Source organism: Zeugodacus cucurbitae, chromosome 3 (assembly GCF_028554725.1).
Source record: "Zeugodacus cucurbitae isolate PBARC_wt_2022May chromosome 3, idZeuCucr1.2, whole genome shotgun sequence".
NCBI classification, from domain to species: Eukaryota; Metazoa; Arthropoda; class Insecta; order Diptera; family Tephritidae; genus Zeugodacus; species Zeugodacus cucurbitae.
Window position 1 is genome coordinate 30,876,886 of NC_071668.1, and position 22,992 is coordinate 30,899,877.

At 34.2% G+C, this 22,992-nt stretch overlaps 2 protein-coding genes and 1 long non-coding RNA gene across 7 annotated transcripts; 1 reads left to right on the forward strand and 2 right to left on the reverse strand.

Annotated features, from left to right (window-relative positions):
• Positions 1–695: 695 nt before the first annotated feature.
• On the forward strand, positions 696–7,762 carry LOC128920177 (uncharacterized). Of its 2 annotated transcripts, none has more exons than XR_008470292.1 (6): positions 696–1,253; positions 1,307–1,515; positions 1,584–2,153; positions 3,669–4,808; positions 4,865–5,073; positions 5,142–7,762. It is a non-coding gene; the product is annotated as an uncharacterized LOC128920177 (long non-coding RNA). The 2 variants fall into 2 exon arrangements; XR_008470291.1 differs by having other exon boundaries at positions 698–1,253; positions 3,248–4,808.
• A 4,025-nt stretch (positions 7,763–11,787) lies between these two features.
• Positions 11,788–14,539, reverse strand: LOC105219742 (ubiquitin-conjugating enzyme E2-24 kDa). Of its 4 annotated transcripts, XM_029045285.2 has the most exons (5): positions 14,161–14,539; positions 13,276–13,543; positions 12,805–13,218; positions 12,661–12,745; positions 11,788–12,597 (listed from the first exon to the last, which is right to left on the reverse strand). In XM_029045285.2, the coding sequence occupies exons 2-5, from the start codon at positions 13,436–13,438 to the stop codon at positions 12,585–12,587; spliced, it is 675 nt and encodes a 224-aa protein (XP_028901118.1). In that variant the 5' UTR covers positions 13,439–13,543; positions 14,161–14,539; the 3' UTR covers positions 11,788–12,584. The 4 variants fall into 4 exon arrangements, with proteins under 4 accessions (XP_028901118.1, XP_011194343.1, XP_028901117.1 ...); XM_011196041.3 differs by having other exon boundaries at positions 12,805–13,543; positions 14,161–14,532; XM_029045284.2 differs by lacking the exon at positions 14,161–14,539 and adding an exon at positions 13,634–13,787 and having other exon boundaries at positions 12,805–13,543.
• Positions 14,540–15,335: 796 nt separating this feature from the next.
• Positions 15,336–17,284, reverse strand: LOC105219741 (ribosome biogenesis protein WDR12 homolog). The gene is made up of 6 exons (XM_011196039.3): positions 17,017–17,284; positions 16,331–16,956; positions 16,210–16,268; positions 15,910–16,156; positions 15,717–15,849; positions 15,336–15,652 (listed from the first exon to the last, which is right to left on the reverse strand). The coding sequence occupies exons 1-6, from the start codon at positions 17,073–17,075 to the stop codon at positions 15,490–15,492; spliced, it is 1,287 nt and encodes a 428-aa protein (XP_011194341.2). The 5' UTR covers positions 17,076–17,284; the 3' UTR covers positions 15,336–15,489.
• Between the last annotated feature and the right edge of the window lie 5,708 nt (positions 17,285–22,992).

Genomic DNA, 22,992 nt, shown 5'->3' on the forward strand with positions numbered 1-22,992 from the left:
AAAATTGGGGTCTCTCATCCGAGGCTGTTTCTTCCTTTTCATTGGGGGGTGTTTTTATGTGGTGGGTCCCAAACCCTTCGCACAACCGCATAAGCGGGTTTCGCCTTCTCACTTTAGCTCGCCTCCAAACGGATGTCTGTTGGCTACCCAGAGGATACTTGGTCTAAAACCGAAAGTCGTGAGCTGCTTGAGACATATGTAAAAGAATTATTCCTGGCCACTCCCAAGTGAATGACAGTCAGAAACTTTCCTCACTTACGTGAACTTCTACATATGACTCCATCCTCCTATTTCCCTAGCATTCCAATTATATGTTGTGAAAATAGGCCAAATCGGTTCACAACCACGCCTACTTGCCATATACCAGAACTTTGATGCCAATCTGAATCGTTTACTATACAATATATAAAGGAATCACCAATGCAGATATCGGAATAGAACTTTGCACAAATTCTGCATTTACAGTGTGGCATCGGAGAAAATCGGATTATAACCACGCCCACGTCTCATAAAAAGGTTATGTAGAAAACTACTAAAAATGCTTTAATTCAGTAAGGAAAACCAGAAGCCTTAAATTTCATTATAAAGAAGTCACAGAAGAGCTGCTTTCAAAATTGTAAACAAAATTTTAAAATGGGCAAATTCGGACCATAAGTATTCATAATATAGGTGAATCTCTCAGATATTTTGAATAAATTCAGAGGGAATATGTTTTTTCTAATATAATGTCTCCGTGCCTAAAATACGTGAAATCTGGTCATAACTTCACCTAACTCCCATATACTTAATATTAGGGTTTTCAAACTTTCAATTGACACTTAAGCGGGGATCACTGTATAAGAATTCGGAATTGGCGATACTACACAAAACAACCACTTGAAATTTGCGGATGATATTCTCTGTCATGAAAGTCAACAACTGAGTCGACTAGGTATATTTGAAACGAAGACTATGAAAGACAATCACTCCAGCAAATGTCAAGAATTGGAATTACGTGATCGAATTTATTGACTGCTTCTGCTGCCTGGGAAGAATTATAACAACTAACGGTAGAGCCGAATAGGATGTCACGTGTAGAATTATAAGATGACTCGTAAATCTTCAGGAATATAAAACTCATAACATTCACCGCAGGCGTGAAGTTGACGCGGTTGTTTGGAAACGAAACTTGGCGCTGGATACACCATGATGTGAATATGTCCAAACCGCGTGAGATGAAAACAGCTGATTGGGACACTAAACCGCAGAGAGAAGTAATTAAAGAAAACAACAAATACATCATAGCTGACTCGTTCTTGACTTTCAGCAGTGGAAAGTAACGGTGCCCTTACCACGTCATGGTGTGTTTTCCCACATGAAACATGGACCAAGAAGCTCAACTCTTGAATATTGAAACTTAGTAATTCAATTGAGGAGTGGATTGACTGCCTTACTCCTAACACCATTCTGGAATTCATTAGAATTCCGGGATTAATGGAACCGATGTAGACATCGGAAGAGCAAAATATACCTTAGGTCGTAGTGCATATTTACGATTATTTATACTATTCTAACACTAACCACCCCTTTGCATGCCCTAATAGACTCACACATCCAACATCCCTCCCCCTTTGGCCCGACCTCATTGAAGCAGATCGTTTTCTGGACCTCTCTTTAAATGAACTTGGTGACAATTAATTTATACTTACCATTTCAAAAATGTTTTAGATAACCGGCACAACAACAACAGCAATGCTATTTTAATTTAAAGAGGTTTGTTCATTTAAATGCAAATCTTGGCCTTTGTAGGTTTCACTTTTGGGTTTTAATTATACTCTCGCAACAAACTTGCTAAGAGGTCAAAAACCATATCTCAGGAACTACTCGACAGATTTCAATGAAATTCGGTATATAATATTTTCTTGACACCCTGATGACACGTGGAAAATGGTAGAGTTCACAACCACGACAACTTCCCATATAACTCAATTTTGAATTCCATCTGATTCCTGGACTTTATAATGTATACATAAGGAACCGATAAAGATAACGGAATAAACCTTTACACAAATACTGTATATCATCTATGGCTTCACTTATGGAACAGTTGTCGAAATCGGACTATAACATTTCAAGACCCCGGATATCGAACATGAAAAACTCAGTGCCTAAAGGTAATTTTTCACCAAAAACATCGGTAAATATTTCAGGCATTTTAATTAATTTCAGAGGTAGAATTCTAATAGTGTGTCTCTGTTCCAAAAATTATTAAACTCGGGTCATAACTTTCTCTAGCTCCCATATACCTAATTATAGGTTTTTCAAAAATACGATGGGCTTAATACCTTATAAATCGGTTAATATGTGAAATATCTTAGCCAAATTAAGTGAGCATATAATCTTGGATATAACGTATGTAAGTTGGTGGTGAAAATGAGTGAAATCGGTTCAGGAATTACCTCAGCCCTTATATACTATATATGATGATTTTCGTCATTCTATTGGACTTTCTGCCGAATATATGGAAATTGTGTGTTATCTTAATAAAATTTCATCAATAAATTGCGAGAGTATAAAATGTTCGGTTGCACCCGGGAAGGTGCTTCTTGATTTTAAGAAATCATTCGACATGATAAAACGAAACTTATCATGGCTACTTCTCAAAATAATTCAATTTTTATACAGTAATCCCCGCTTAAGTGCTCCTTTTTAACAGGCAAGACTTTTATCTTAAATAATCCCGCTTAAGTGCCTTGAGGCACTTACCACGCTTTTTCTCAAATACTTCGATTATTTTTATACTCTCGCAACAAAAGTTGCTAAGAGAGTGTTATAGTTTTGTTTACATAACGGTTGTTTGTAAGTTCTAAAACTAAACGAGTTAGATATAAGATTATATATACCAAAGTGATCAGAGTGACGAGTAAAGTTCAAATCCGGATGTCTGTCTGTCCGTCCGTGCAAGCTGTAACTTGAGTAAAAATTGAGATATCTTAATGAAACTTGGAACACGCGTTCCTTGGCACCATAAGAAGGTTAAGTTCGAAGGTGGGTTCGAAGATGGGATGGGATATAAATAGCTATAACTAAGCCATAAATTAAGCTATGAACTTAAATTGGTACAAACGATTGTTCTAGGAAGGGGCATATTTGGATGTAATTTTTTTGGGAAAGTGGGCGTGGCCCCGCCCCATACTAAGTTGTTTGTTCATATCTCGTAAACTACTAAAGCTATATCAACGAAACTTTCATGAATCGTTTTTCTCAGGTATTTCCTTATATAGTCCAAAAATGGAGTCCTTCCATACAAAGGTTATGTAGAAAACTACTAAAAATGCTTTAATTCAGTAAGGAAAACCAGAAGCCTTAAATTTCATTATAAAGAAGGCACAGAAGAGCTGCATTCAAAATTGTAAACAAAAATTTTAAATGGGCGTGGTTCCGCCCACTTATGGGTCAAAAACCATATCTCCGAAACTACTCGACCAATTTCAATGAAATTCGGTTTGTAATATTTCCCTTGCATCCCAATTATATGTTGTGAAAATAGGCCAAATCGGTTCACAACCACGCCTACTTCCCATATACCAGAATTTTGAAGCCAATCTGAATCGTTTACTTTACAATATATAAAGGAAGCACCAGTGCAGATATCGGAATAGAACTTTGCACAAATTCTGCATTTATAGTGTGGCATCGGAGAAAATCGGATTATAACCACGCCCACCTCCCATACAAAGGTTATGTATAAAACTACTAAAAATGCTTTAATTCAGTAAAGAAAACCAGAAGCCTTAAATTTCATTATAAAGAAGACACAGAAGAGCTGCATTCAAAATTGTAAACAAAATTTTAAAATGGGCAAAATCGGACCATAAGTATTCAAGGACTCATACATCGAATATGAGGACCTTAGATCTTCGAATAAATTTTTTAACGAAAATATAGGTGAATCTCTCAGATATTTTGAATAAATTCAGAGGGAATATTTTTCTTCTAATATAATGTCTCCGTGCCTAAAATACGTGAAATCGGGTCATAACTTCACCTAACTCCCATATACTTAATATTTGGATTTTCAAACTTTCAATTGACTTTATACCATATATATGCCGAATATGTGGGTCAAATTGTTTGTTATCTTAATAAAATTAAATAAATAAATTGCGAGAGTATAAAATGTTCGGTTACACCTGAACTTAGCCCTTTGTTTTCTTTCAGAATATTTCTTATTAATTAAAAAAATATTCGTATTAATAACAATAAATATGGAAAAAACATTACAAAACTATGTATACGTTTTCCTTTTGACAATTCTCGGCGCATTAAATGTCAAAAATATGAAAAGGCACTTAAAAGAGGAAAATTGCAAACAATTTTGTATTTGTGGCTTAAATATTACGCGCATTTAAGCGGACCCTCTTAAGCGGGAAATTTTATATGTAAATTTAGAAAAAAACAACGATGACGCAGAATATGGTCACTTAAGCGGGAGAGGCACAGATATATTTGAAACGAAGGCTATGAAAAACAATCACTCCAGCAAATGTCAAGAATTGGAATTACGTGATCGAATTTATTGACTGCTTCTGCTGCCTGGGAAGAATTATAACAACTAACGGTAGAGCCGAATAGGATGTCAAGTGTAGAATTATAAGCGTTAAGATGACTCGTAAATCTTCAGGAATATAAAACTCATAACATTCATCACAGACGTGAAGTTGACGCGTTTGTTTGGAAACGAAACTTGGCGCTGGATACACCATGGTGTGAATATGTCCAAACCGCGTGAGATGAAAACAGCTGATTGAGACACTAAACCGCAGAGAGTAGTAATTAAAGAAAACAACAAATACATCATAGCTGACTCGTTCTTGACTTTCAGCAGTGGAAAGTAACGGTGCCCTTACCACGTCATGGTGTGTTTTCCCACATGAAACATGGACCAAGAAGCTCAACTCTTGAATATTGAAACTTAGTAATTCAATTGAGGAGTGGATTGACTGCCTTACTCCTAACACCATTCTGGATTTCACCAGAATTCCGGGATTAATGGAATCGATGTAGACATCGGAAGAGCAAAATATACCTTAGGTCGTAGTGCATATTTACGATTATTTATACTATTCTAACACTAACCACCCCTTTGCATGCCCTAATAGACTCACACATCCAACATCCCTCCCCCTTTGGCCCGACCTCATTGAAGCAGATCGTTTTCTGGACCTCTCATTAAATGAACTTGGTGACAATTAATTTATACTTACCATTTCAAAAATGTTTTAGATAACCGGCACAACAACAACAGCAATGCTATTTTAATTTAAAGAGGTTTGTTCATTTAAATGCAAATCTTGGCCTTTGTAGGTTTCACTTTTGGGTTTTAATTATACTCTCGCAACAAAAGTTGCTAAGAGAGTGTTAGAGTTTTGTTCACATAACGGTTGTTGGTAAGTCATAAAACAAAACGATATAGGGTTATATATATCAAAATGATGAGGGCGACGTGACGAGTCAAAATCCCAATGTCTGTCTGTTCGTGCAACGGATAACTTGAGTAAAAATTCAGATATCTTAACGAAACTTGGCACACATGTTCCTTGGCACCGTGAGACTGGTGCTTTCGAAAATGGGTAAATCGGACCTCTGCCACGCCCACAAAATGGCGAAACCCGAAAACACATAAAGTGTCATAACTAAGCCATAAATAAAGAAATAAAAGTAAAATTTGGTGCAGAGGATCGTCCTAGTAAGGGCCATATTTGGATGTAATTTTTTTGGGCAAGTGGGCGTGGCCCCACAAAATAGGTTTTTTTTATATCTCGCAAACCAATAAAGCTATATACACCAAAATTTCTGCAGTCGTTTTTTTAGTCACTTCTTAATACAGTCCACAAATGAAAGAAATTGGATAGTAACCACGCCTCCACCTCCCATACAAAGGTTAGGTTGAAAATTACTGAAAGTGCGCTAACTCACTAACGAAAAACCTCAGAAAAACTAAATTTTACAAAAGAAATGGCAGAAAGAAGCTGCACTCAGATTTTTTTTTACAAAATGCCCACTTACTGGTCAAAAACCATATCTCAGGAACTACTCGACAGATTTCAATGAAATTCGGTATATAATATTTTCTTGACACCCTGATGACACGTGGAAAATGGTAGAGTTCACAACCACGACACGTCGTGGCAACACGTCAAACTGTGAAGTTTAATTTTTCCTCGGTTCTTGAATTTGTGCTTAAATTTATTAATATAATTGAAGAAAGTTTTACTTTTAATAAGTGTAATCTAAAGCTAAGTATTTGTGCTAATTTGCTTTTGTGTTATATTTAAATTTTAATTGTATTTTAACTATTTTCTTAAATTCTGGTGCCGAGTCTTTTAAATCATTTGTTGTTGTTATCAATTATCAATTTTATTTCCTACTTTGCAATTGTTTGTGCGATTGCATATTGTTTTTGTTTTAATTTGCTCTTTTTCTTTTGATTCGTCTTTTTTTCTTTCATTTTTGCTCACAGCTGTTTGCGTATTATTTTTAAGTGGCTCAGTGCTTCTCAAACTGCTCACTATTATATTGGTTGTGATCTCGGCTAATTCAGTATAACTATTATTGTTTTTCTATTTACTATTATATCATATTTTAATTTTTATTATTATTTACTATTCTGTTTTTTCCTTCAATTTAATTTTTTTTTTTTTTTTTTCATAATGACTTGCAATTTTCCGAATTGTACTATTAAAGGCGATTCTGATCGTTTTGTTTCTTGTTGGCTTTGTGACGGGCTTGCCCATCTTAAATGTGCTGGATTGACAGGTAGATTCTATTCTCGATGGAAAGGGTCTGCGCTGGTCGTGCTTAAAGTGTAGACCGACAGATATTGAATTATTTAAAGTTTTTAAACAGGCGCGCAATAATTTTAAAGAAATCGGTCGAGAACTTCAAAACCTTACAGAAAAATTTAAGCATTATGAAGTGTTGTTTCAATCATTTAAATGCCTAAATGATCAAGATGATAATGCTAAGCCTTCATCAAAACGTAAACGTCCGTCTAATGAAGAACCTGCCACTTTGTCCGTAAAAAGTATGTCACCGGTGAAATTAGACCTTATTAATCTCTCATCTCCTTGCCCTCAAGGAGAGAAGCCCTCCTCTTCAAAAGTGCTTAATCCTCCGAAAACAAATAACGATAACCTTAAGCGGAAAACTTTTCAGGATCCGCCTCTTATTAACTCTGAGTTTGTGGCAAAAAATTTGGTAGTAATACCTCAACGAAAATCAATTTTCGTTTCGAGATTCGCTTCGGATACCACAATCGAAGATATAAAGTTTTACATCTCGTCGAAATTAAAAATTAACGATATTGATATTGATGTCAGAAAATTTAACTTTAAATACGAAAGAAACATATCTTCTTTCAAGATTGGCGTTTCAGCTGTTAATTTTCAATTGCTACTTGATGAATCATTTTGGCCACCTGGTGCTTTCGTGCGCGAATTCGAGCAAAAGCAACAAAAACAAACTGTAATTGCTCATATTCCAAAAAATGCTGCGGATTCAAAAAACTAATTATAAAAAATTCATTACAAATTCACTATCAAAATGTAAGGGGTTTAAATACAAAATTAAAAGAATTGTATTTGAACAGCACTAATTGTAATTTTAAAGTCATCGCTTTTACTGAAACTTGGCTTAAACCTCATATCTTTGATAACGAAATATTAAATAGTGAATTTCAAATCTTTAGATGCGATCGACTGAACAGAGTCGGGGGGGGGGGGGGGGGGGGTGTACTATTTGCTGTGCATTCTTCAATTCCATCTGAAGAAGTAGAAGTTCCTCATGCGGACTTTATTGAATTTAAGTGCATACGAATTTGTATTAATAAATGTTCTATTTATCTAACTTTATCTTATATTCCGCCTCAATCGGACTTACCTGTATATACGCAGCATGCTTCTTTAATAAATAATGTTTTTTCAATTGCTAAGAATACTGATTACATAATTGTTCTAGGCGATTTCAATTTACCGTGTGTATCTTGGAAATCTGTTGACGATTGCATTACCCCTTTTTGCACTCGTTTAAGCTTTAATGAGTTTTTGGAAGAAATGTCTGGGATGGGTCTTAACCAAATTAACTTAATTCCGAACAAGTTTGGTAAATTCCTAGATTTGGTCTATGTTGATAATACTTCAACAGTTTCTGTGGTCCGATCTGATCCTTTAGTTTTGCCAGAGGACTCTTATCACCCTGCCTTGGAAATTAATATCGAAATCATAGACGAATTACTTGTATGCAACAAACAGGACCTTTGTTCTCGGTTCAACTTTGCGAAAGCTAACTTCAAAAAGATTAATTGTGAACTTTCTAAATTGACTTGGCCTGATTATAGTGGTAATATTGAATTAAATGTATCACATTTTAATGAAACAATTTATAATATTTTTGAAAGATTTGTTCCGAAATGTTTTATTATCAAAAGAAAAAGTTCAAATTTGTGGTATTCGAATGAGCTATGTAAATTAAAAAATAAAAAAGCTCGTGCTTTTAAACTTTATAAAAGAACTGGAGCTCTTGTTGACTATTAAAAATATTCTAAATTGCGTCGTCAGTTTGAGGAACTTAACAAAAAATGTTATAAAAACTACATAATCAAAGTAAAAAATAATATTATTCGTAATCCGAAATTGTTTTATGGTTTCGTTAACTCCAAACGCAGGATTTCAAATTTTCCGTCCGCGATGAAATATAAATCAACAATGTCATGTGACAATTATATTATTTCTAATATGTTTGCAGAATTCTTCAAATCCAATTATTGTTCAAACTACCCTATGAATGTGCCATATCATCAAGTGTTATGTCCGAGTACTGTAATTAATACACCAATTATTTCTGAAACAGATGTCTTAAATTATTTAGTTACGTTAAAAAATACGTTTAAATATGGCCCTGATATGATTCCCTCAAGCGTTCTTAAAAATTGCGCAAAACATATCTATCTGCCCTTAACTAAGCTTTTTAACCTATCTCTTAAACAATGTATTTTTCCGTCAATGTGGAAAAACTCTTTTATATTACCTTTGCATAAAAGTGGAGTTAGATCATCTGTTGAGAACTATAGGGGGATAGCTAAAATGTCAGCTATACCCAAACTTTTTGAAGCTATTGTCACTGACCAAATAACTTTCTTAATCTCTCCTTTAATTTCATTCTCTCAGCATGGATTTTGTAAAGGGAAATCTACAGTAACTAACTTGCTTGAATTTGTAAACCATGTGTCAATGGGTTTTAGGGATAATAAGAATACTGATGTTATATATACAGACTTTAGTAAAGCATTCGATAGAGTAAACCACTCAATTCTTTTGCAAAAACTGAATCTTCTTGGTTTTCAACCAAGACTTCTTGAATGGGTATCCTCTTATCTTACTAACAGAAAACAACAAGTTTTATTTAATAATACATTATCCGATTCAATTAGTGTCACTTCAGGGGTTCCACAGGGTAGTCATCTCGGCCCGATTCTGTTCTTGTTGTTCATCAATGATATACCTTCAGTAATTAAGTTTTCAGAAATTTTATTATATGCGGATGATGTAAAACTTTTTAAATCATATACTTCTCATAACGAAAGGACTGAGTTGCAATCGGATTTAAATAATTTAGTTACTTAGTGTCACAAAAATGATATGCCACTGAATCTTAAAAAATGTAAAACGATGTGCTTTTCCCGTAGAACTGTTGATCTTTCCCCCTATGTAATAAATAACTTCAGTTTAGAGCAAGTTTTTAGCTTTGTTGATTTAGGAGTTAATATGGACCCTAAACTAAATTTTAATTCTCATGTAAATTCAATTGTCTTAAAAGCTAAAGGTGCTCTTAGCTTTGTTAAACGTTGGTCTAAAGAATTTAGTCATCCGTATATTACTAAAATTCTTTTTACAACATTGGTAAGGCCTATATTGGAGTATGGTTCTGTGGTATGGAATCCTAGCTATCAATCCCATTCTGATAAGCTTTTTACTTTTTGCTTTAGGCCACTTACATTGGGATTCAAGATTGAATCTTCCCCCGTATACTAGTCGTTTAAAACTTATAAGTCTTCCCACACTCACTAGTCGCAGAGAAATGCTAGGTATAATTTTTCTAGTAAAACTTCTGAATGGTTTAGTTTGTAGTTCATTCCTTTTGTCTGATATTAAGTTTAATGTCCCATTGCGTTCATCCAGGCAGTTTAGACCATTATTTCTAAAATCTTCTAGAACAAATTTTGAGTTAAATGAACCATTCTGCCGAATATGTCATGATTTTAATTCGCATTCCAGCACATTTGATCCATCTGACTCAATATTTAGCATCAAAAAAACTATTTTGTCTTCTCTTAATAAATAATATTCAGAAATTTTTAACTTTTTGTTTTTATATATTTTTAAATCTCAGCTGTTGAAATGTTTCTTTCTGTAGCTGAGCAGTTTGAGAACCGGACGCTTAAAAATCTCTTGCCTTTATAGACTCGGCAAATTCCGCTCGTATGCGGACTGCGCCCCACGCGTCGGTTGGGCGGGAGGAGGGTAATCGTTTGGGTTAATAATAATAATAAACGACAACTTCCCATATAACTCAATTTTGAATTCCATCTGATTCCTTCACTTTATAATATATATACATAAGGAACCAATGAAGATAGCGGAATAAAACTTTACACAAATAGTGCACATCATCTCTGACTTCACTTGTGAAAAAATTGTCGAAAATGGACTATAACTTTTCAAGGCCCAAGATATCGAACATGTTGAACTCAGCGCCTAAGGGTAAATTTTAACCGAAAATATTGGTAAATCTCTCAGTTAATTTAATGTAATTCAGAGGAAATTGTTTTCTTCTAATAGTGTGTCTCTGTTCCAAAAATTATTAAAATCGTCATAACATCTCCTAGCTCCCATATACCTAATTATATAAAAATACGGTGGGCTTTATTCCGGATATATGTATTGGTTAATATGTGAGATATCTTGGATATACTATACCTTGCTGGTGAAAATGAATGTAATCGGTTCATGAGTTACCTCAACCCTCATATCTATATAAGTATGACGATTTTCGTTATTCTATTAAACTTTATGCCGAATTTATTGGTAAATTTGTGTGTTATCTTAATCAAATTTCTTCAATAAATTGCGAGAGTATAAAATGTTCGGTTGCACCCGAACTTAGCCCTTCCATTCAAAAATTTTCATATAGCACAACTTTTTCATGTGCGCGCGCGCTCTACTTGCACTCATAGAGCGGTACACTAGGGCACTCTTACATATTAATGAAAAGTTGTGCTATATGAAAATTTTTGACTGATTCAGAACTTTTTCGATTTGATTCTTATAGTTGACAGTTTAAGCTTCAATTTAAGCCTAATTACAGACTTCTAGCACGTCAGCATAATTCTCTACACGTGATCAAAAAAGGCCAAAAACAGGGGTTTTTGAGACTTTGAGTCCATTTTGCTCAAAACCTCAACGTGATGGGCACTTTTGGAGGTCATATTCGTGTTCAGCGATGAAAATCCCATAAGAATATCATTGTCTGATCTTTGATGCAGAGAAAAAGTTACTTTTTGTCGACCAGTGTAATTTAAAAAGAAACTAAGTATCCCGTTAGCTATTGTGTTCATATAATTCTGTAATCGTCCAATTATGAAAGATTTGGATATTTTTTGTAATTAAAGTATACAGAGTGGTAGAGTGAAAACATACACATACGAATGCATCGAATCCATTACATAATTATTAAAAATATATAAAATAATTAAATTTTATGAGCCTTTTTATTATAATTTTTATTTGATGCTCACGATTATGTTTACAATTTAAAGACAAGAATTTGTCACCTGCTTCTCAGTTCCGATGCTACAATACAATTAATCGAACAGATTTATCAGCTTCTTTATGTTATCTTAAATTTTGTATTTTTTGTTTTGTTTTTACTTTTCATTGCCGATTTGTTTTTTATTTGTATATATCTATTCAGCTTTTATTGTTATGCTTTTTATTTTGACATCGTATTAGCAGTTTTGGTTCATTTCTTACTTATTGGTTACTTGAAGTTGCAATTGTCTGCTTATTTTTTTACACAAAATAAAACGAGATATATATTATATGTATGTACTTGTATATCATAATTATAGCAGATACTCGATTCTTTATATTTCGTAGTATGACGTTTCTTACACGCTTTCTGTTGAATGGAAAAAAATCTAGAGAAAAAGTACGCTAATTTAAACTTGATACTAAATTTGATCAAATACGTTCATACCCTCGCTATCGCTTCCTAACCAATATCTGCTTAACATTTTTTCATTATATTATTATTTTTATAATTAATTACTAATATATATTAGATAGTGTTATACATAGTTTGGAAAGTCAAATTCCTTTTAAAATTATATTTTTACCATTATCATTTACTTGCAGGATGTTTGCAAATATTCGTTTCGCTTGTATTATTATAAATTTTTATTTGCTGCAGCCATAACTTTTTGTATTGCTACTACTGTTGCTGCTGTTATATATTATTTTAATGTTGGGACTTACAAGATTAGGAAATCATGTTGCGTATCTGTAAAAAATTAGGTTAAATTAAATGTACAAAAAACATGTTTTGCCCGGTTATTGGGCAAACCTTTTTGTCCAAAGTCTGGCGATTCTATCGTGTTCCTCACGATTCTGCAAGTATTGAGTGGCAATGCTGCCAACCAAGGGGTCCGCTAAAATTATTATTATTTAATTTATTAATAAGAAAAGTCAATTCTATATTTCAACTCACCAGGATTACAATCAGTCAGCAGGGAACAAATAGACAGTAGAACTTTGGATATAGTCAACGCTGGTGACCAATTATCTTTGAGAATATCCAAGCATATGACACCCTGACTATTTATATTGCAGTGATATATACGTGTGCGAAATGTCACTTTTGGTGGTTTGAACGGATATTCCGGTGAGAAATGTATGTCCAGAAAAAATACACCGCCTTCGTACACTGATCCTGGGGGTCCTAATATAGTTGAAACCCATTCATACAGATTATCTCCTTTAGGACCAGCACTACAATTCGGTGGAGGATCTAATGTAATTTCAGCCAATTCTTTCTGTATGCGCTTAGCTGAGGTACCCAATGCTTTGGAAATTTTTGGATTTGGTTTTGGATCCTTACGTGTCTCTTCTCCTGTTCCGGAACCTGCAGCGACAGATGCAGCACTATTTACAATGCTGTTAAGATTGGCATTCGAACTACCTGCACCCGAATTTGTAGCATTAACTCCTCCAGTGTTGCTGTTTCGTCCTCGTCCACTGCTGGCGTGCATACTATTACCAGCGCTAGGAGTGGTAGCGGAGGCTGTCGCCGAGCTTCCACTGCCTGCACCACTACTACCACCTGCCGCCGATGTAGATGACATGATGGAACGTCAAATTAAGTTTTCTTATAAATTTGGTATTTTTTGCACACTATTTCAATTACAGATGAATTGTTGAGATCAAATAGGCGGTGCAAAGCGAGTGACCTATAAATAAGAATAAAACATAAATATATTAATATCAGTGAAGTTCTAAGTTATATGAATCTAGTGTGCATTCAAATGCATTTTCAATACTTGATGTTCCAGGACTTAGATCATCGCCATCAAAACAACACATTGATGGGGACGGGTATTAACAGCACAGGTATATTTAGCGGCCATTTTGGGAATGTTATAATGAAATGAGAAAAGAAAGAAGCAGCACTCTGCAATGTATGGACCGATGACGAATTGCTGTTATAAAACTAAATCATGTTTCGGACAATTTCTCAAAAATACTATAAAGAAAAATTCAACTATATTGCTTTAGTTGCATTGTCTGCGAAGAAGGTGATATGCAGAATTTGTATGTGTATTGCAACGTTACAAATGAAGCACATTATAGTAAAAATTCCATCCTTATTGAGTTTCCAAACAAAATTATGTAGCATCCCTAAGTAATTTGCCTGGAATATCTTTCACATGAGGTATTCTCATCACAACTTTGCAGTGGAAAAACGTATACCGCTGACAACAGCATACACTTGTTTCGAACAAATCTATGAATTCTTTATAACACACAGCATCTAGTGAAAATTTTCGGTTTACTAGTAGGTACTTGCCTTAATAAAGAATCACTGCGTCTCGCAACCGTTGCTCTCCACAATATTTCCTGTCGTTTTATATAAGTTTTTTTTCAATATAAAACCTTTATTGTAGTTTTGTTTCAAATTTATTTTCAAAAATTGTAAATGTTTCTCTATTCCTCCAACAAACGAAAATCAGACATCTACCAGGCAAGAGTCAACTATTTGATGTTTTCTTTAACACTTATTCTCCACTTATTCTTTCGCTTTTACGCTATTGTCAATTTTGCTTCTTCACTTTTTCCTTCCTTTTATTCATATATATTTTACATTCTCTGTTTTATTGTTTGAAGTATTAGCGTTGTTGGTGCTAATTTTGCAAATCCACAAAGTGCGAGGGGGATAGATATAACATTGGCAGGTATGCCGGCAAATGCTGCTTTGTTCGTTTCGCTGATGCGCAAATTGACAATTTTTTCATCGCGTTGCCAATTGCACATTTATTCCATTTGCAATGCCAACTGAAGAATCATACTATTTTATTAATAATATTTATTTTTAAGAACATTTCAAAGAAACAACAAATAAATTACAAAAGTGCTAATATTTCGTGATTATTCTAGACAATTAAACCTTTGTAAAAAGTGTTAGTTGTAACTTTTACTAAAAATACATTGTTTAAAATTTAGGACTACTAATCATTAAAATTTTTAATTGTTTTATAAAAAAATTCCATGTATTCGAAAACAATTTTTTTGAAAAGAGTAATATACCACTCTGTAAAGGTTGAAATACTTTAGAAAATGTTCATGAGTATGGACCCTGAAACTCTTCCAATTTTCCAAAATGGTTATTTTAAAAAAAATTATATACAACAAACATTTTTTCAAAATTTGAACAATAATATTATAAATATATTATATTAATAACACAATAACAATTGTTTGTTGAAATATTAAAAAAAATATAAATGCACCTATCAAATGAAAATATTGTACCCTTTTTATTTATTTTCTAAGGCAATTTTTTAACATGAAAAATTAAATTTAGTTATCAAAAGTTTTATCATTTTTCATTTCATATATATTCTCTGACTAAAATCGTTTAGTTAATATATTGTGCGCTTCGAATACTAAAATGTCCCAATGAGCCGAGTGTTAAAGTGTTCCAATGATTTCAAATTATGCCTAAATTAAATAAACTTTGTGATGTTTGACTGTCTCTCAATATTTATTGCAGAAATCTTTAAGCATTTCCTTTTTTATCAAAATTCAATTTAACTATTAAAAGTACAAAAAAAAAGAAAAAAGGTTCCATGCTGGATGCATTTTCTTAGAAAATTATTTGTTCCAGACTAGCTGCTTTTTATATTGCATCATCCATTGGTGCGGACGCCACAGCTTTTCGAGACTTGAAAACTCTCACTGTATTGTCAGCACCGCCAGATACGATATACTTAGGATTTGACCAATCGATGTCCAGCACTTTGTCAGCATGTCCGAGCAAATCGTAGAGTGGAGCCTTTGGGCTATAAAATACATAAACACAGGAAAATTTTTATTGGAATAATTTAACCTTATTATTACGCTCACCTTCTATAATCCCATAATTTGTTTTGATTATCATAGGAACCAGATATAAATAAGTATTCTTCCGTTGTGGACCACATGACTGTTTGCACCCACTGACTGTGCCCAAAATATGTGTTGCGCACAAGGTTGCCCTCTGAAAAAAAAAAATTAAAATTGCATTATTTTTTTTTCTTACTACGATTTTAAAACATACGGTTTGTGCGTGGATCGTAAAGTCTTAAGTTTTTATCCGCTGATGCTGTGACAATAAGACGATTCAAATTCGAATAACTAGCATCAAAAATCGATTTATTTGAAGAAATTTCAGATTTAATGCCTTCAAGGTGCAGATCCCAAATTTTCAGTGTATGATCCCAACTGCCTGTTAAAAGTGTATTCGAATCCATCCATTGTACAGAAGAAATGCATTCGCGATGCCCTTGCAGTGTAATTTCAGGCACCTTTAAAATAATGTCATTAATAAAAAAGATAAATTAAAATTTTAATTTCTTACTCTTGTTGTACCGCTTTCTTTTTGTCTCTTCGAAGTACCTTCATCCCCCTCATTAATTTCTAATTAAATAATACGTATATTCAATATTCCATTCAATAGTTATATCAAAATATGTTGTTACCTGCCGACCATATTTTCAACATTGTGTCCCAACTACCCGTAGCAAACTTTGTTCTGTCGGGATTAACATCAACACAATCAATACCACGCTCATGTCCCTTACATATCGAGACACATTCAACTGAATTCGTACCAACCACCCATTCCCACAACATTGCCGTTTGATCTTGGGAGCAAGAAACGAATTTTCCACGTTCTTCATCAACCGAAACCCAAGCAACTGCCTTCAGTGGCTGCGTATGTCCTGGAATGGTTAATACATGTTTGCCTTTCACTGTCCAAATGTTTATGGTATTATCGTAGCAGCCAGTTAATATCCATTTGTCACAGGCTTTTACTGCGGAAACCCAATCGTCATGCAACAGACAATCCTGCGGTTCCGGTGCGGGAAATCGTTCGACATATTCAATGTCAATACTATCTTCAAAAGATATCTCTTTTTCACGCAGATGATCACACAAACGACCGCGCAAATACTCATCAATCACTATGAAATCAAATTCAATCGGTGACTTGTATCCACTATTATTCAATGTAGATTGCTCCAGTAACGTATTTACAAATGTATTCAAATCTGCCGTGGTCACGCTTCCTTCTATTGTGTACGGAACATCTGGTACAGCAAAACTACAATTTATTATTACTTTAATTAAATACTCTTATTATTTATATTGGTTTATTACTTACTGCTGCTGTTTGGTTTTAAGCCGCACCTGAACCTGTCCTTCGCCGTTTTCCACTTCCATTATTTAGCTTTTTAAATAATAGGTTTTAGAGGTGTAAGAGCTTTTATGTTTTCAAACGAATATTTAATAAAATAAACGATTATATAAATATAAAGTTTTAATAAAGCACGCTATTTTCAAAAGTATTTTTTACAAATAAAGTCACGCCGATTGCTTCTTATTATTACAATTCAATTCTACACACATGTTGGCTAATGTGTCAAATAATAGTTGCCAATACTCTTCAATTATTAAATTATTTGTGACGATTGCAACGATATATATCGGAAAGTTATTTATCGAAATTGATTTTCTACTTTCGTTCAATTGCTAATATTGAGATTTCATCAGTTTTGAAATGCTATGCTAAACTTTTTTCCATTTCAGAAATTTTTCTCTAGAGTAGCAATATCATCAGTCATAATGAACAAAAACATAACCAATAATACGATTTCGTCTTTAGTACTAAAGATATTACTATTTACTGCATTAATTATGGGACTGACCCACCACATAAATAGTCCCCCCAATAAAAATTAAACAGAGCCTCGAATGAGAAACCAATTACTCCTGCTCTATGAAAGCACTTATCAGCATCTCGGTATAAGGAAACTGTGGCACTGCGTACCACTACAGACGAAACAATTGTATTTCGGTAAGGCCAACAAACGAGCTGGTACGATGAGGACTGTTTATTCGCAGTGGAGAAAAATGGTATACATACTTATTCAACATGCTGAATGGCAGTTAAGGTGCGACACCTTGAGATGGCGAACCTGGTTCCCAAATCGATGGCGATTGAACCGAAGTTCCATTGCTCGACTATGAAAAAAATCGAATAGAATTATCAACATGAAGAACAACAAAGCTGCGGTGCCGATGTGTTTCCGGTCGAGCTATTCAAATACGGCGGTCTTTGTAGAAAATGGTATTCATTGTTCTGTCGAACGTACTTGTAAAAAGTTAAAGATCGCCTTCAGCGCATTGATTGCACTTTATCATTGTAGATTTAGACCTGGCAAATACACCATGGACCAGCTATGCTCTATGCGCCAAATATGACAAAAGACAAGATAAATTTATTCGTCATACACACCACCTCAATTTAAAGCTGCTTCGATAGCACAAAAAAGAGGCTGCCTCTATGCCGCTATGTCTGAATTTGATATCCCTGATACTAAAAACTAATACGGCTATGTAAACTGACGTTGAGCATCACCCAAAGCTCCGTCAGGAGCAAACATGGTTTCAGACAAATTGACTCACTATTGTGAGATTCCTCCAAATATTGCTAGAGAAAAGAATACGAGCTGTAGAGCTAAATAGAGATGGTATCATCTTCTATTATAGCGGACAGCTGCTGGCGTACGCCAATGATATTGATATTATTGGCCTCAACAAGAAATGTTTTGCGAAAGATTTATGGTGCTTGGAACATAGGCAACGACGAATACCGCAGACGATGGAACGATGTTATACGACGACATAGATGTAGTTCTGCGAATGCAGAGACAGCGGCTACGCTGACTAGGTCATATTGTTCGAATGAACGAAAACGCTCTAACTTTGATAGTGTTCGACACAGCACCCGCTGGTGGAAACAGACGAAGGGCCAGACCTCCACTCCTTTGGAGAGATCAGGTGGAGAGCGACCTGGTATGACTTGACATTTCCAATCGGCGCCAAATTGCAAGAAGGAGGAATTAATGGCGCGCTTTTATAGATTCTTCTATAATCGCATAAGCGGTGCCTACGCCAAATATTTATATACATATGTATGTATATATATTATGATGAGCAAACCATTCAAGGTTTCATTTTCAGCTTTTCAGGCCTTTTTCAGGGAACTTCCCTAACGGTCCGGTGAATAATACCGAAGGAGATAGGTCATACGCTAGCTCATATGAACTTGTGTAGCACTTCACAAATTTAGTGGTATCGGTTGCAAGCTTATATGCCATTGAACTTTTCCACGTAATCTTAAAGACGAGATTGCTTTGAAAGTAGCCTGACTATCGCTTATTATGACTACATACAATATCGTACAAAATAGTGCATTAGGGGGGTGCTTTAGTTTTGTCCGATACTGTATGTATGTGTGTATAGCCATAAAATACTAATTGTTGTGACCTAGAATAACGTTGAGGGATGTATGTGCATACAAAAGTATATCAGAATTACCTTAATGCTCATGGAAATATTAAAAGAGTTTCATGGATGTTGTGGGTTACTTGGAAGTTCAATTATAGATGATCTGAAGAATCAAGAAATTGGAAATAAATTAACGTGCAGCTATATTTTGTTATATGTTAATCGTATGTTTAACTTTTAAATATCCCAAAATTTAGCGAATCGTTTAATTGCATCTCTATGTCTTTCGCCCCGAGCAGAATACTTTATTATGCAATTGCTATCCAATTTACGTCTACCGTCAGCTACATACCCACGAGTATATATACTATGTGTATATACATATATGTAAGCTTGAATGTTTAGCAAAGTGAATTGCATGACTGTCAATACGAAATAGCATCTGCAATGAACTGTCCATCGGACACTACAAGTACACCAGCACATCGTTGGTCTCTTCACCTCCAATTGAGTGCCACTAATGGGAAGCGGTTTTCGGACTCTCGATAGGCAAAAGCATTACAACAACTCATGAGCAATCAAGCAACAAACTTACACTCCAACATGGCTGTGCTTTTACAATTGCAGATTCACTTCGAAATGTAATACTTGTTGTTAATAACTTGTGTGTGTACATATATACCGCGACCTTACGTAATTCAAATTTGGTTAAACTTGATGTTGTCCATTGAAGATGATGGCTTGTGCGTAAATGCATATATGTATGTATATATGAATTAAGTACAAGTTTCTGCAACTTTTTAAAGTTTCAGCGGAATTAAAATGCTCTGAATAAGATTTGTACGAGCTTACTGCTTGTCTCTCAGCTTGAGTGTCCTCAGTGGGATCACCAGATCGAAAAATGAGTGTCCCTGGCTTCGAACTTATTTATAAGCCAACAAGTAAAACAACCAGACACGCTGACCCTTATTTGCAACAACAACGCCTTATCATCATCATAATCATCCGATCATTTGATATAATTACCTTTTTTGTTACTGTGCCTTCAACAGATACATATTACATACATATGCATGTACATATATTCGTATGTATGTATTATACTTTTAGCGCTTCATTTTGAAATTACTAACGCAGAGGAGGTTTATAACTCATTTATGAAGTTTTTAGGGGACAATACTAAAAAATCCGAACTACAACTCTGTATTATTTTAAGGAGTTTAAGCCAGAGTGAGATTCCCTCATCTATGTAATTCATATTCACTTGGGTGTAAATTATATGTAATTATATGACGATGCAAATCATGTAATTTTTGTTTTTGAGTAGAGTTAAATTGAGGCATGTTTATTATCTATTCAGTTATATGCTGATACATGGTATTTCCAAAACGGGGTAAACGTTAGCCGATACTCTTTAAATACTCTTTGCTTTTGTTGTTTCTTTCTTCTCTTTTTAATGTATTTTGGCGTTTTTTTGCTCCCAAGAGATTGAAAGTGCAATTACACACACCAGACTTTACATGCACATCAATATACATAGTTTGATATATGTACATACATATATACATATACAGTCGTGTCTGGATATAGTTTACTAATTATTTACTATATTTTACTTTACTATATTCAGTTTGTTCACTATATCAAGGCTGATCTTTTTTCACGATTATCCGGATTTTCGATTATCCGGAACAAATTTATATATATATACATTTTAAGCCTATTTGAAAGAAATTGGGAATAGATGTTTGTTTTTTGCGTTCAGAAATTGATTTTTCAAGTGCTTCGTAGCACTAGTAAACTAGTATAATCAGTAGTGTTGGACTCAGTCCATGTGATAACTTTGTCGAACCTTTCAATTACTTCAGTAGCTTTTACACGATTTGTGGGGGTATATCTTCATGTTCGTCATTATCTTTCATATAATTGGCGTCTTTATCAAAGTTGACCAGATCGTCAATTTCGATTGCATTCCATTTTTCAGTATCGATTTCAGTGTATGTTCCCAATTGGAATTCCAATAACAACAGATGTTTTTTGTAATGCGGTATTTGCACATGCAAGAAATTTGATTGTAGGATTTTCTACTTTTCTCCACGGACCTGTTCTTTCGTTATTATTACATACGCATTTTCCAAAACAAATCGGTTCATCTACGTTATAAATTTGGTTTTTGTAAAGCTTAAGCTCATAAATAATATTTCTGATCTTATTTTTGAATGATTCAATAGCTGTGTTTCGGATAACAGTTTCTTCCCGGACACTTTTAACAGTTGTATTCCGAAGCGGATAACAGTTGTATTCCGAACATTATCATGTGTTTCTTTAATAACTCCTCACTGAGTGGATAGTTTTTTCGTTGTTCTACAAACCAAATTATAGAATCTGCCTTGTGAGAAAGTATATTACGGGTATTTTTTAATTCACGAAATTGTTGATTATAAATTATAATAAGAAGTAAAGTACAATTTAGGGGAATACACAGTTTAACCTCTCATACTTTTATTTATTTTTCGTAGCTATCTACTCAAGGTTGCTTTTAAATGTTTTTTTTTTACTAATGTGAGTTTTTCTATCGTTCACTATTTAGAGTACTCAATGCGTTCACTATTTAGAAGGTTCACTCTACCTAGACACGACTGTTTGTATATGTATACTTAAATATACATGCCTAAGTATTTTCGATATAATTAAGTTGCAATTGACCGATTTACATACAGATAACCAAGTGACGAAAAAGATGCGTGCCACTATGTCAATTCGTTCCAATTTGAATAGGCATTTCATGACCATTCGCCATTATCTCTTCTTTTCAAAAAAAATATTATTTTTTCAATCGTGGGATTATTATGTAGGATTATTATGTGGGATCATTACCAACAGTACAACTAGAAGTACGTGGCGTTGCACCACTTATAATAGTAAATAATTCTATACCCTAGCTATACCCATTAATATCTTATGAACTCAAGACACTGCTCCAATATCTTACTTTCTGCATCTAAATATATACCATCTATATCTTTATACATACATATGTATGTATGCCACCATTCTTTCCAATTCCAATACTTTAATTTCATTTAATTAATTTGAAGTTTTTTTTGTATTTAAAGGGTGATTTTTTAAGAGCTTGATAACTTTTAAAAAAAAACGCAAAAAATTTGCAAAATCTCATCGGTTCTTTATTTGAAACGTTAGATTGGTTCATGACATTTACTTTTTGAAGATAATTTCATTTAAATGTTGACCGCGGCAGCGTCTTAGGTGGTCCATTCGGAAAGTCCAATTTTGGGCAACTTTTTCGAGCATTTCGGCCGGAATAGCCCGAATTTCTTCGGAAATGTTGTCTTCCAAAGCTGGAATAGTTGCTGGCTTATTTCTGTAGACTTTAGACTTGACGTAGCCCCACAAAAAATAGTCTAAAGGCGTTAAATCGCATGATCTTGGTGGCCAACTTACGGGTCCATTTCTTGAGATGAATTGTTCTCCGAAGTTTTCCCTCAAAATGGCCATAGAATCGCGAGCTGTGTGGCATGTAGCGCCATCTTGTTGAAACCACATGTCAACCAAGTTCAGTTCTTCCATTTTGTCGATAAAAACATTTCGAACCGAACACTGATTTTGGTAATAAAATTCAATGATTTGCAAGCGTTGCTCGTTAGTAAGTCTATTCATGATGAAATGTCAAAGCATACTGAGCATCTTTCTCTTTGACACCATGTCTGAAATCCCACGTGATCTGTCAAATACTAATGCATGAAAATCCTAACCTCAAAAAAATCACCCGTTATATTTGTTAAAAATAGATGATGAAATTGTTACTGTATAGAAACCGCTTAAAAGT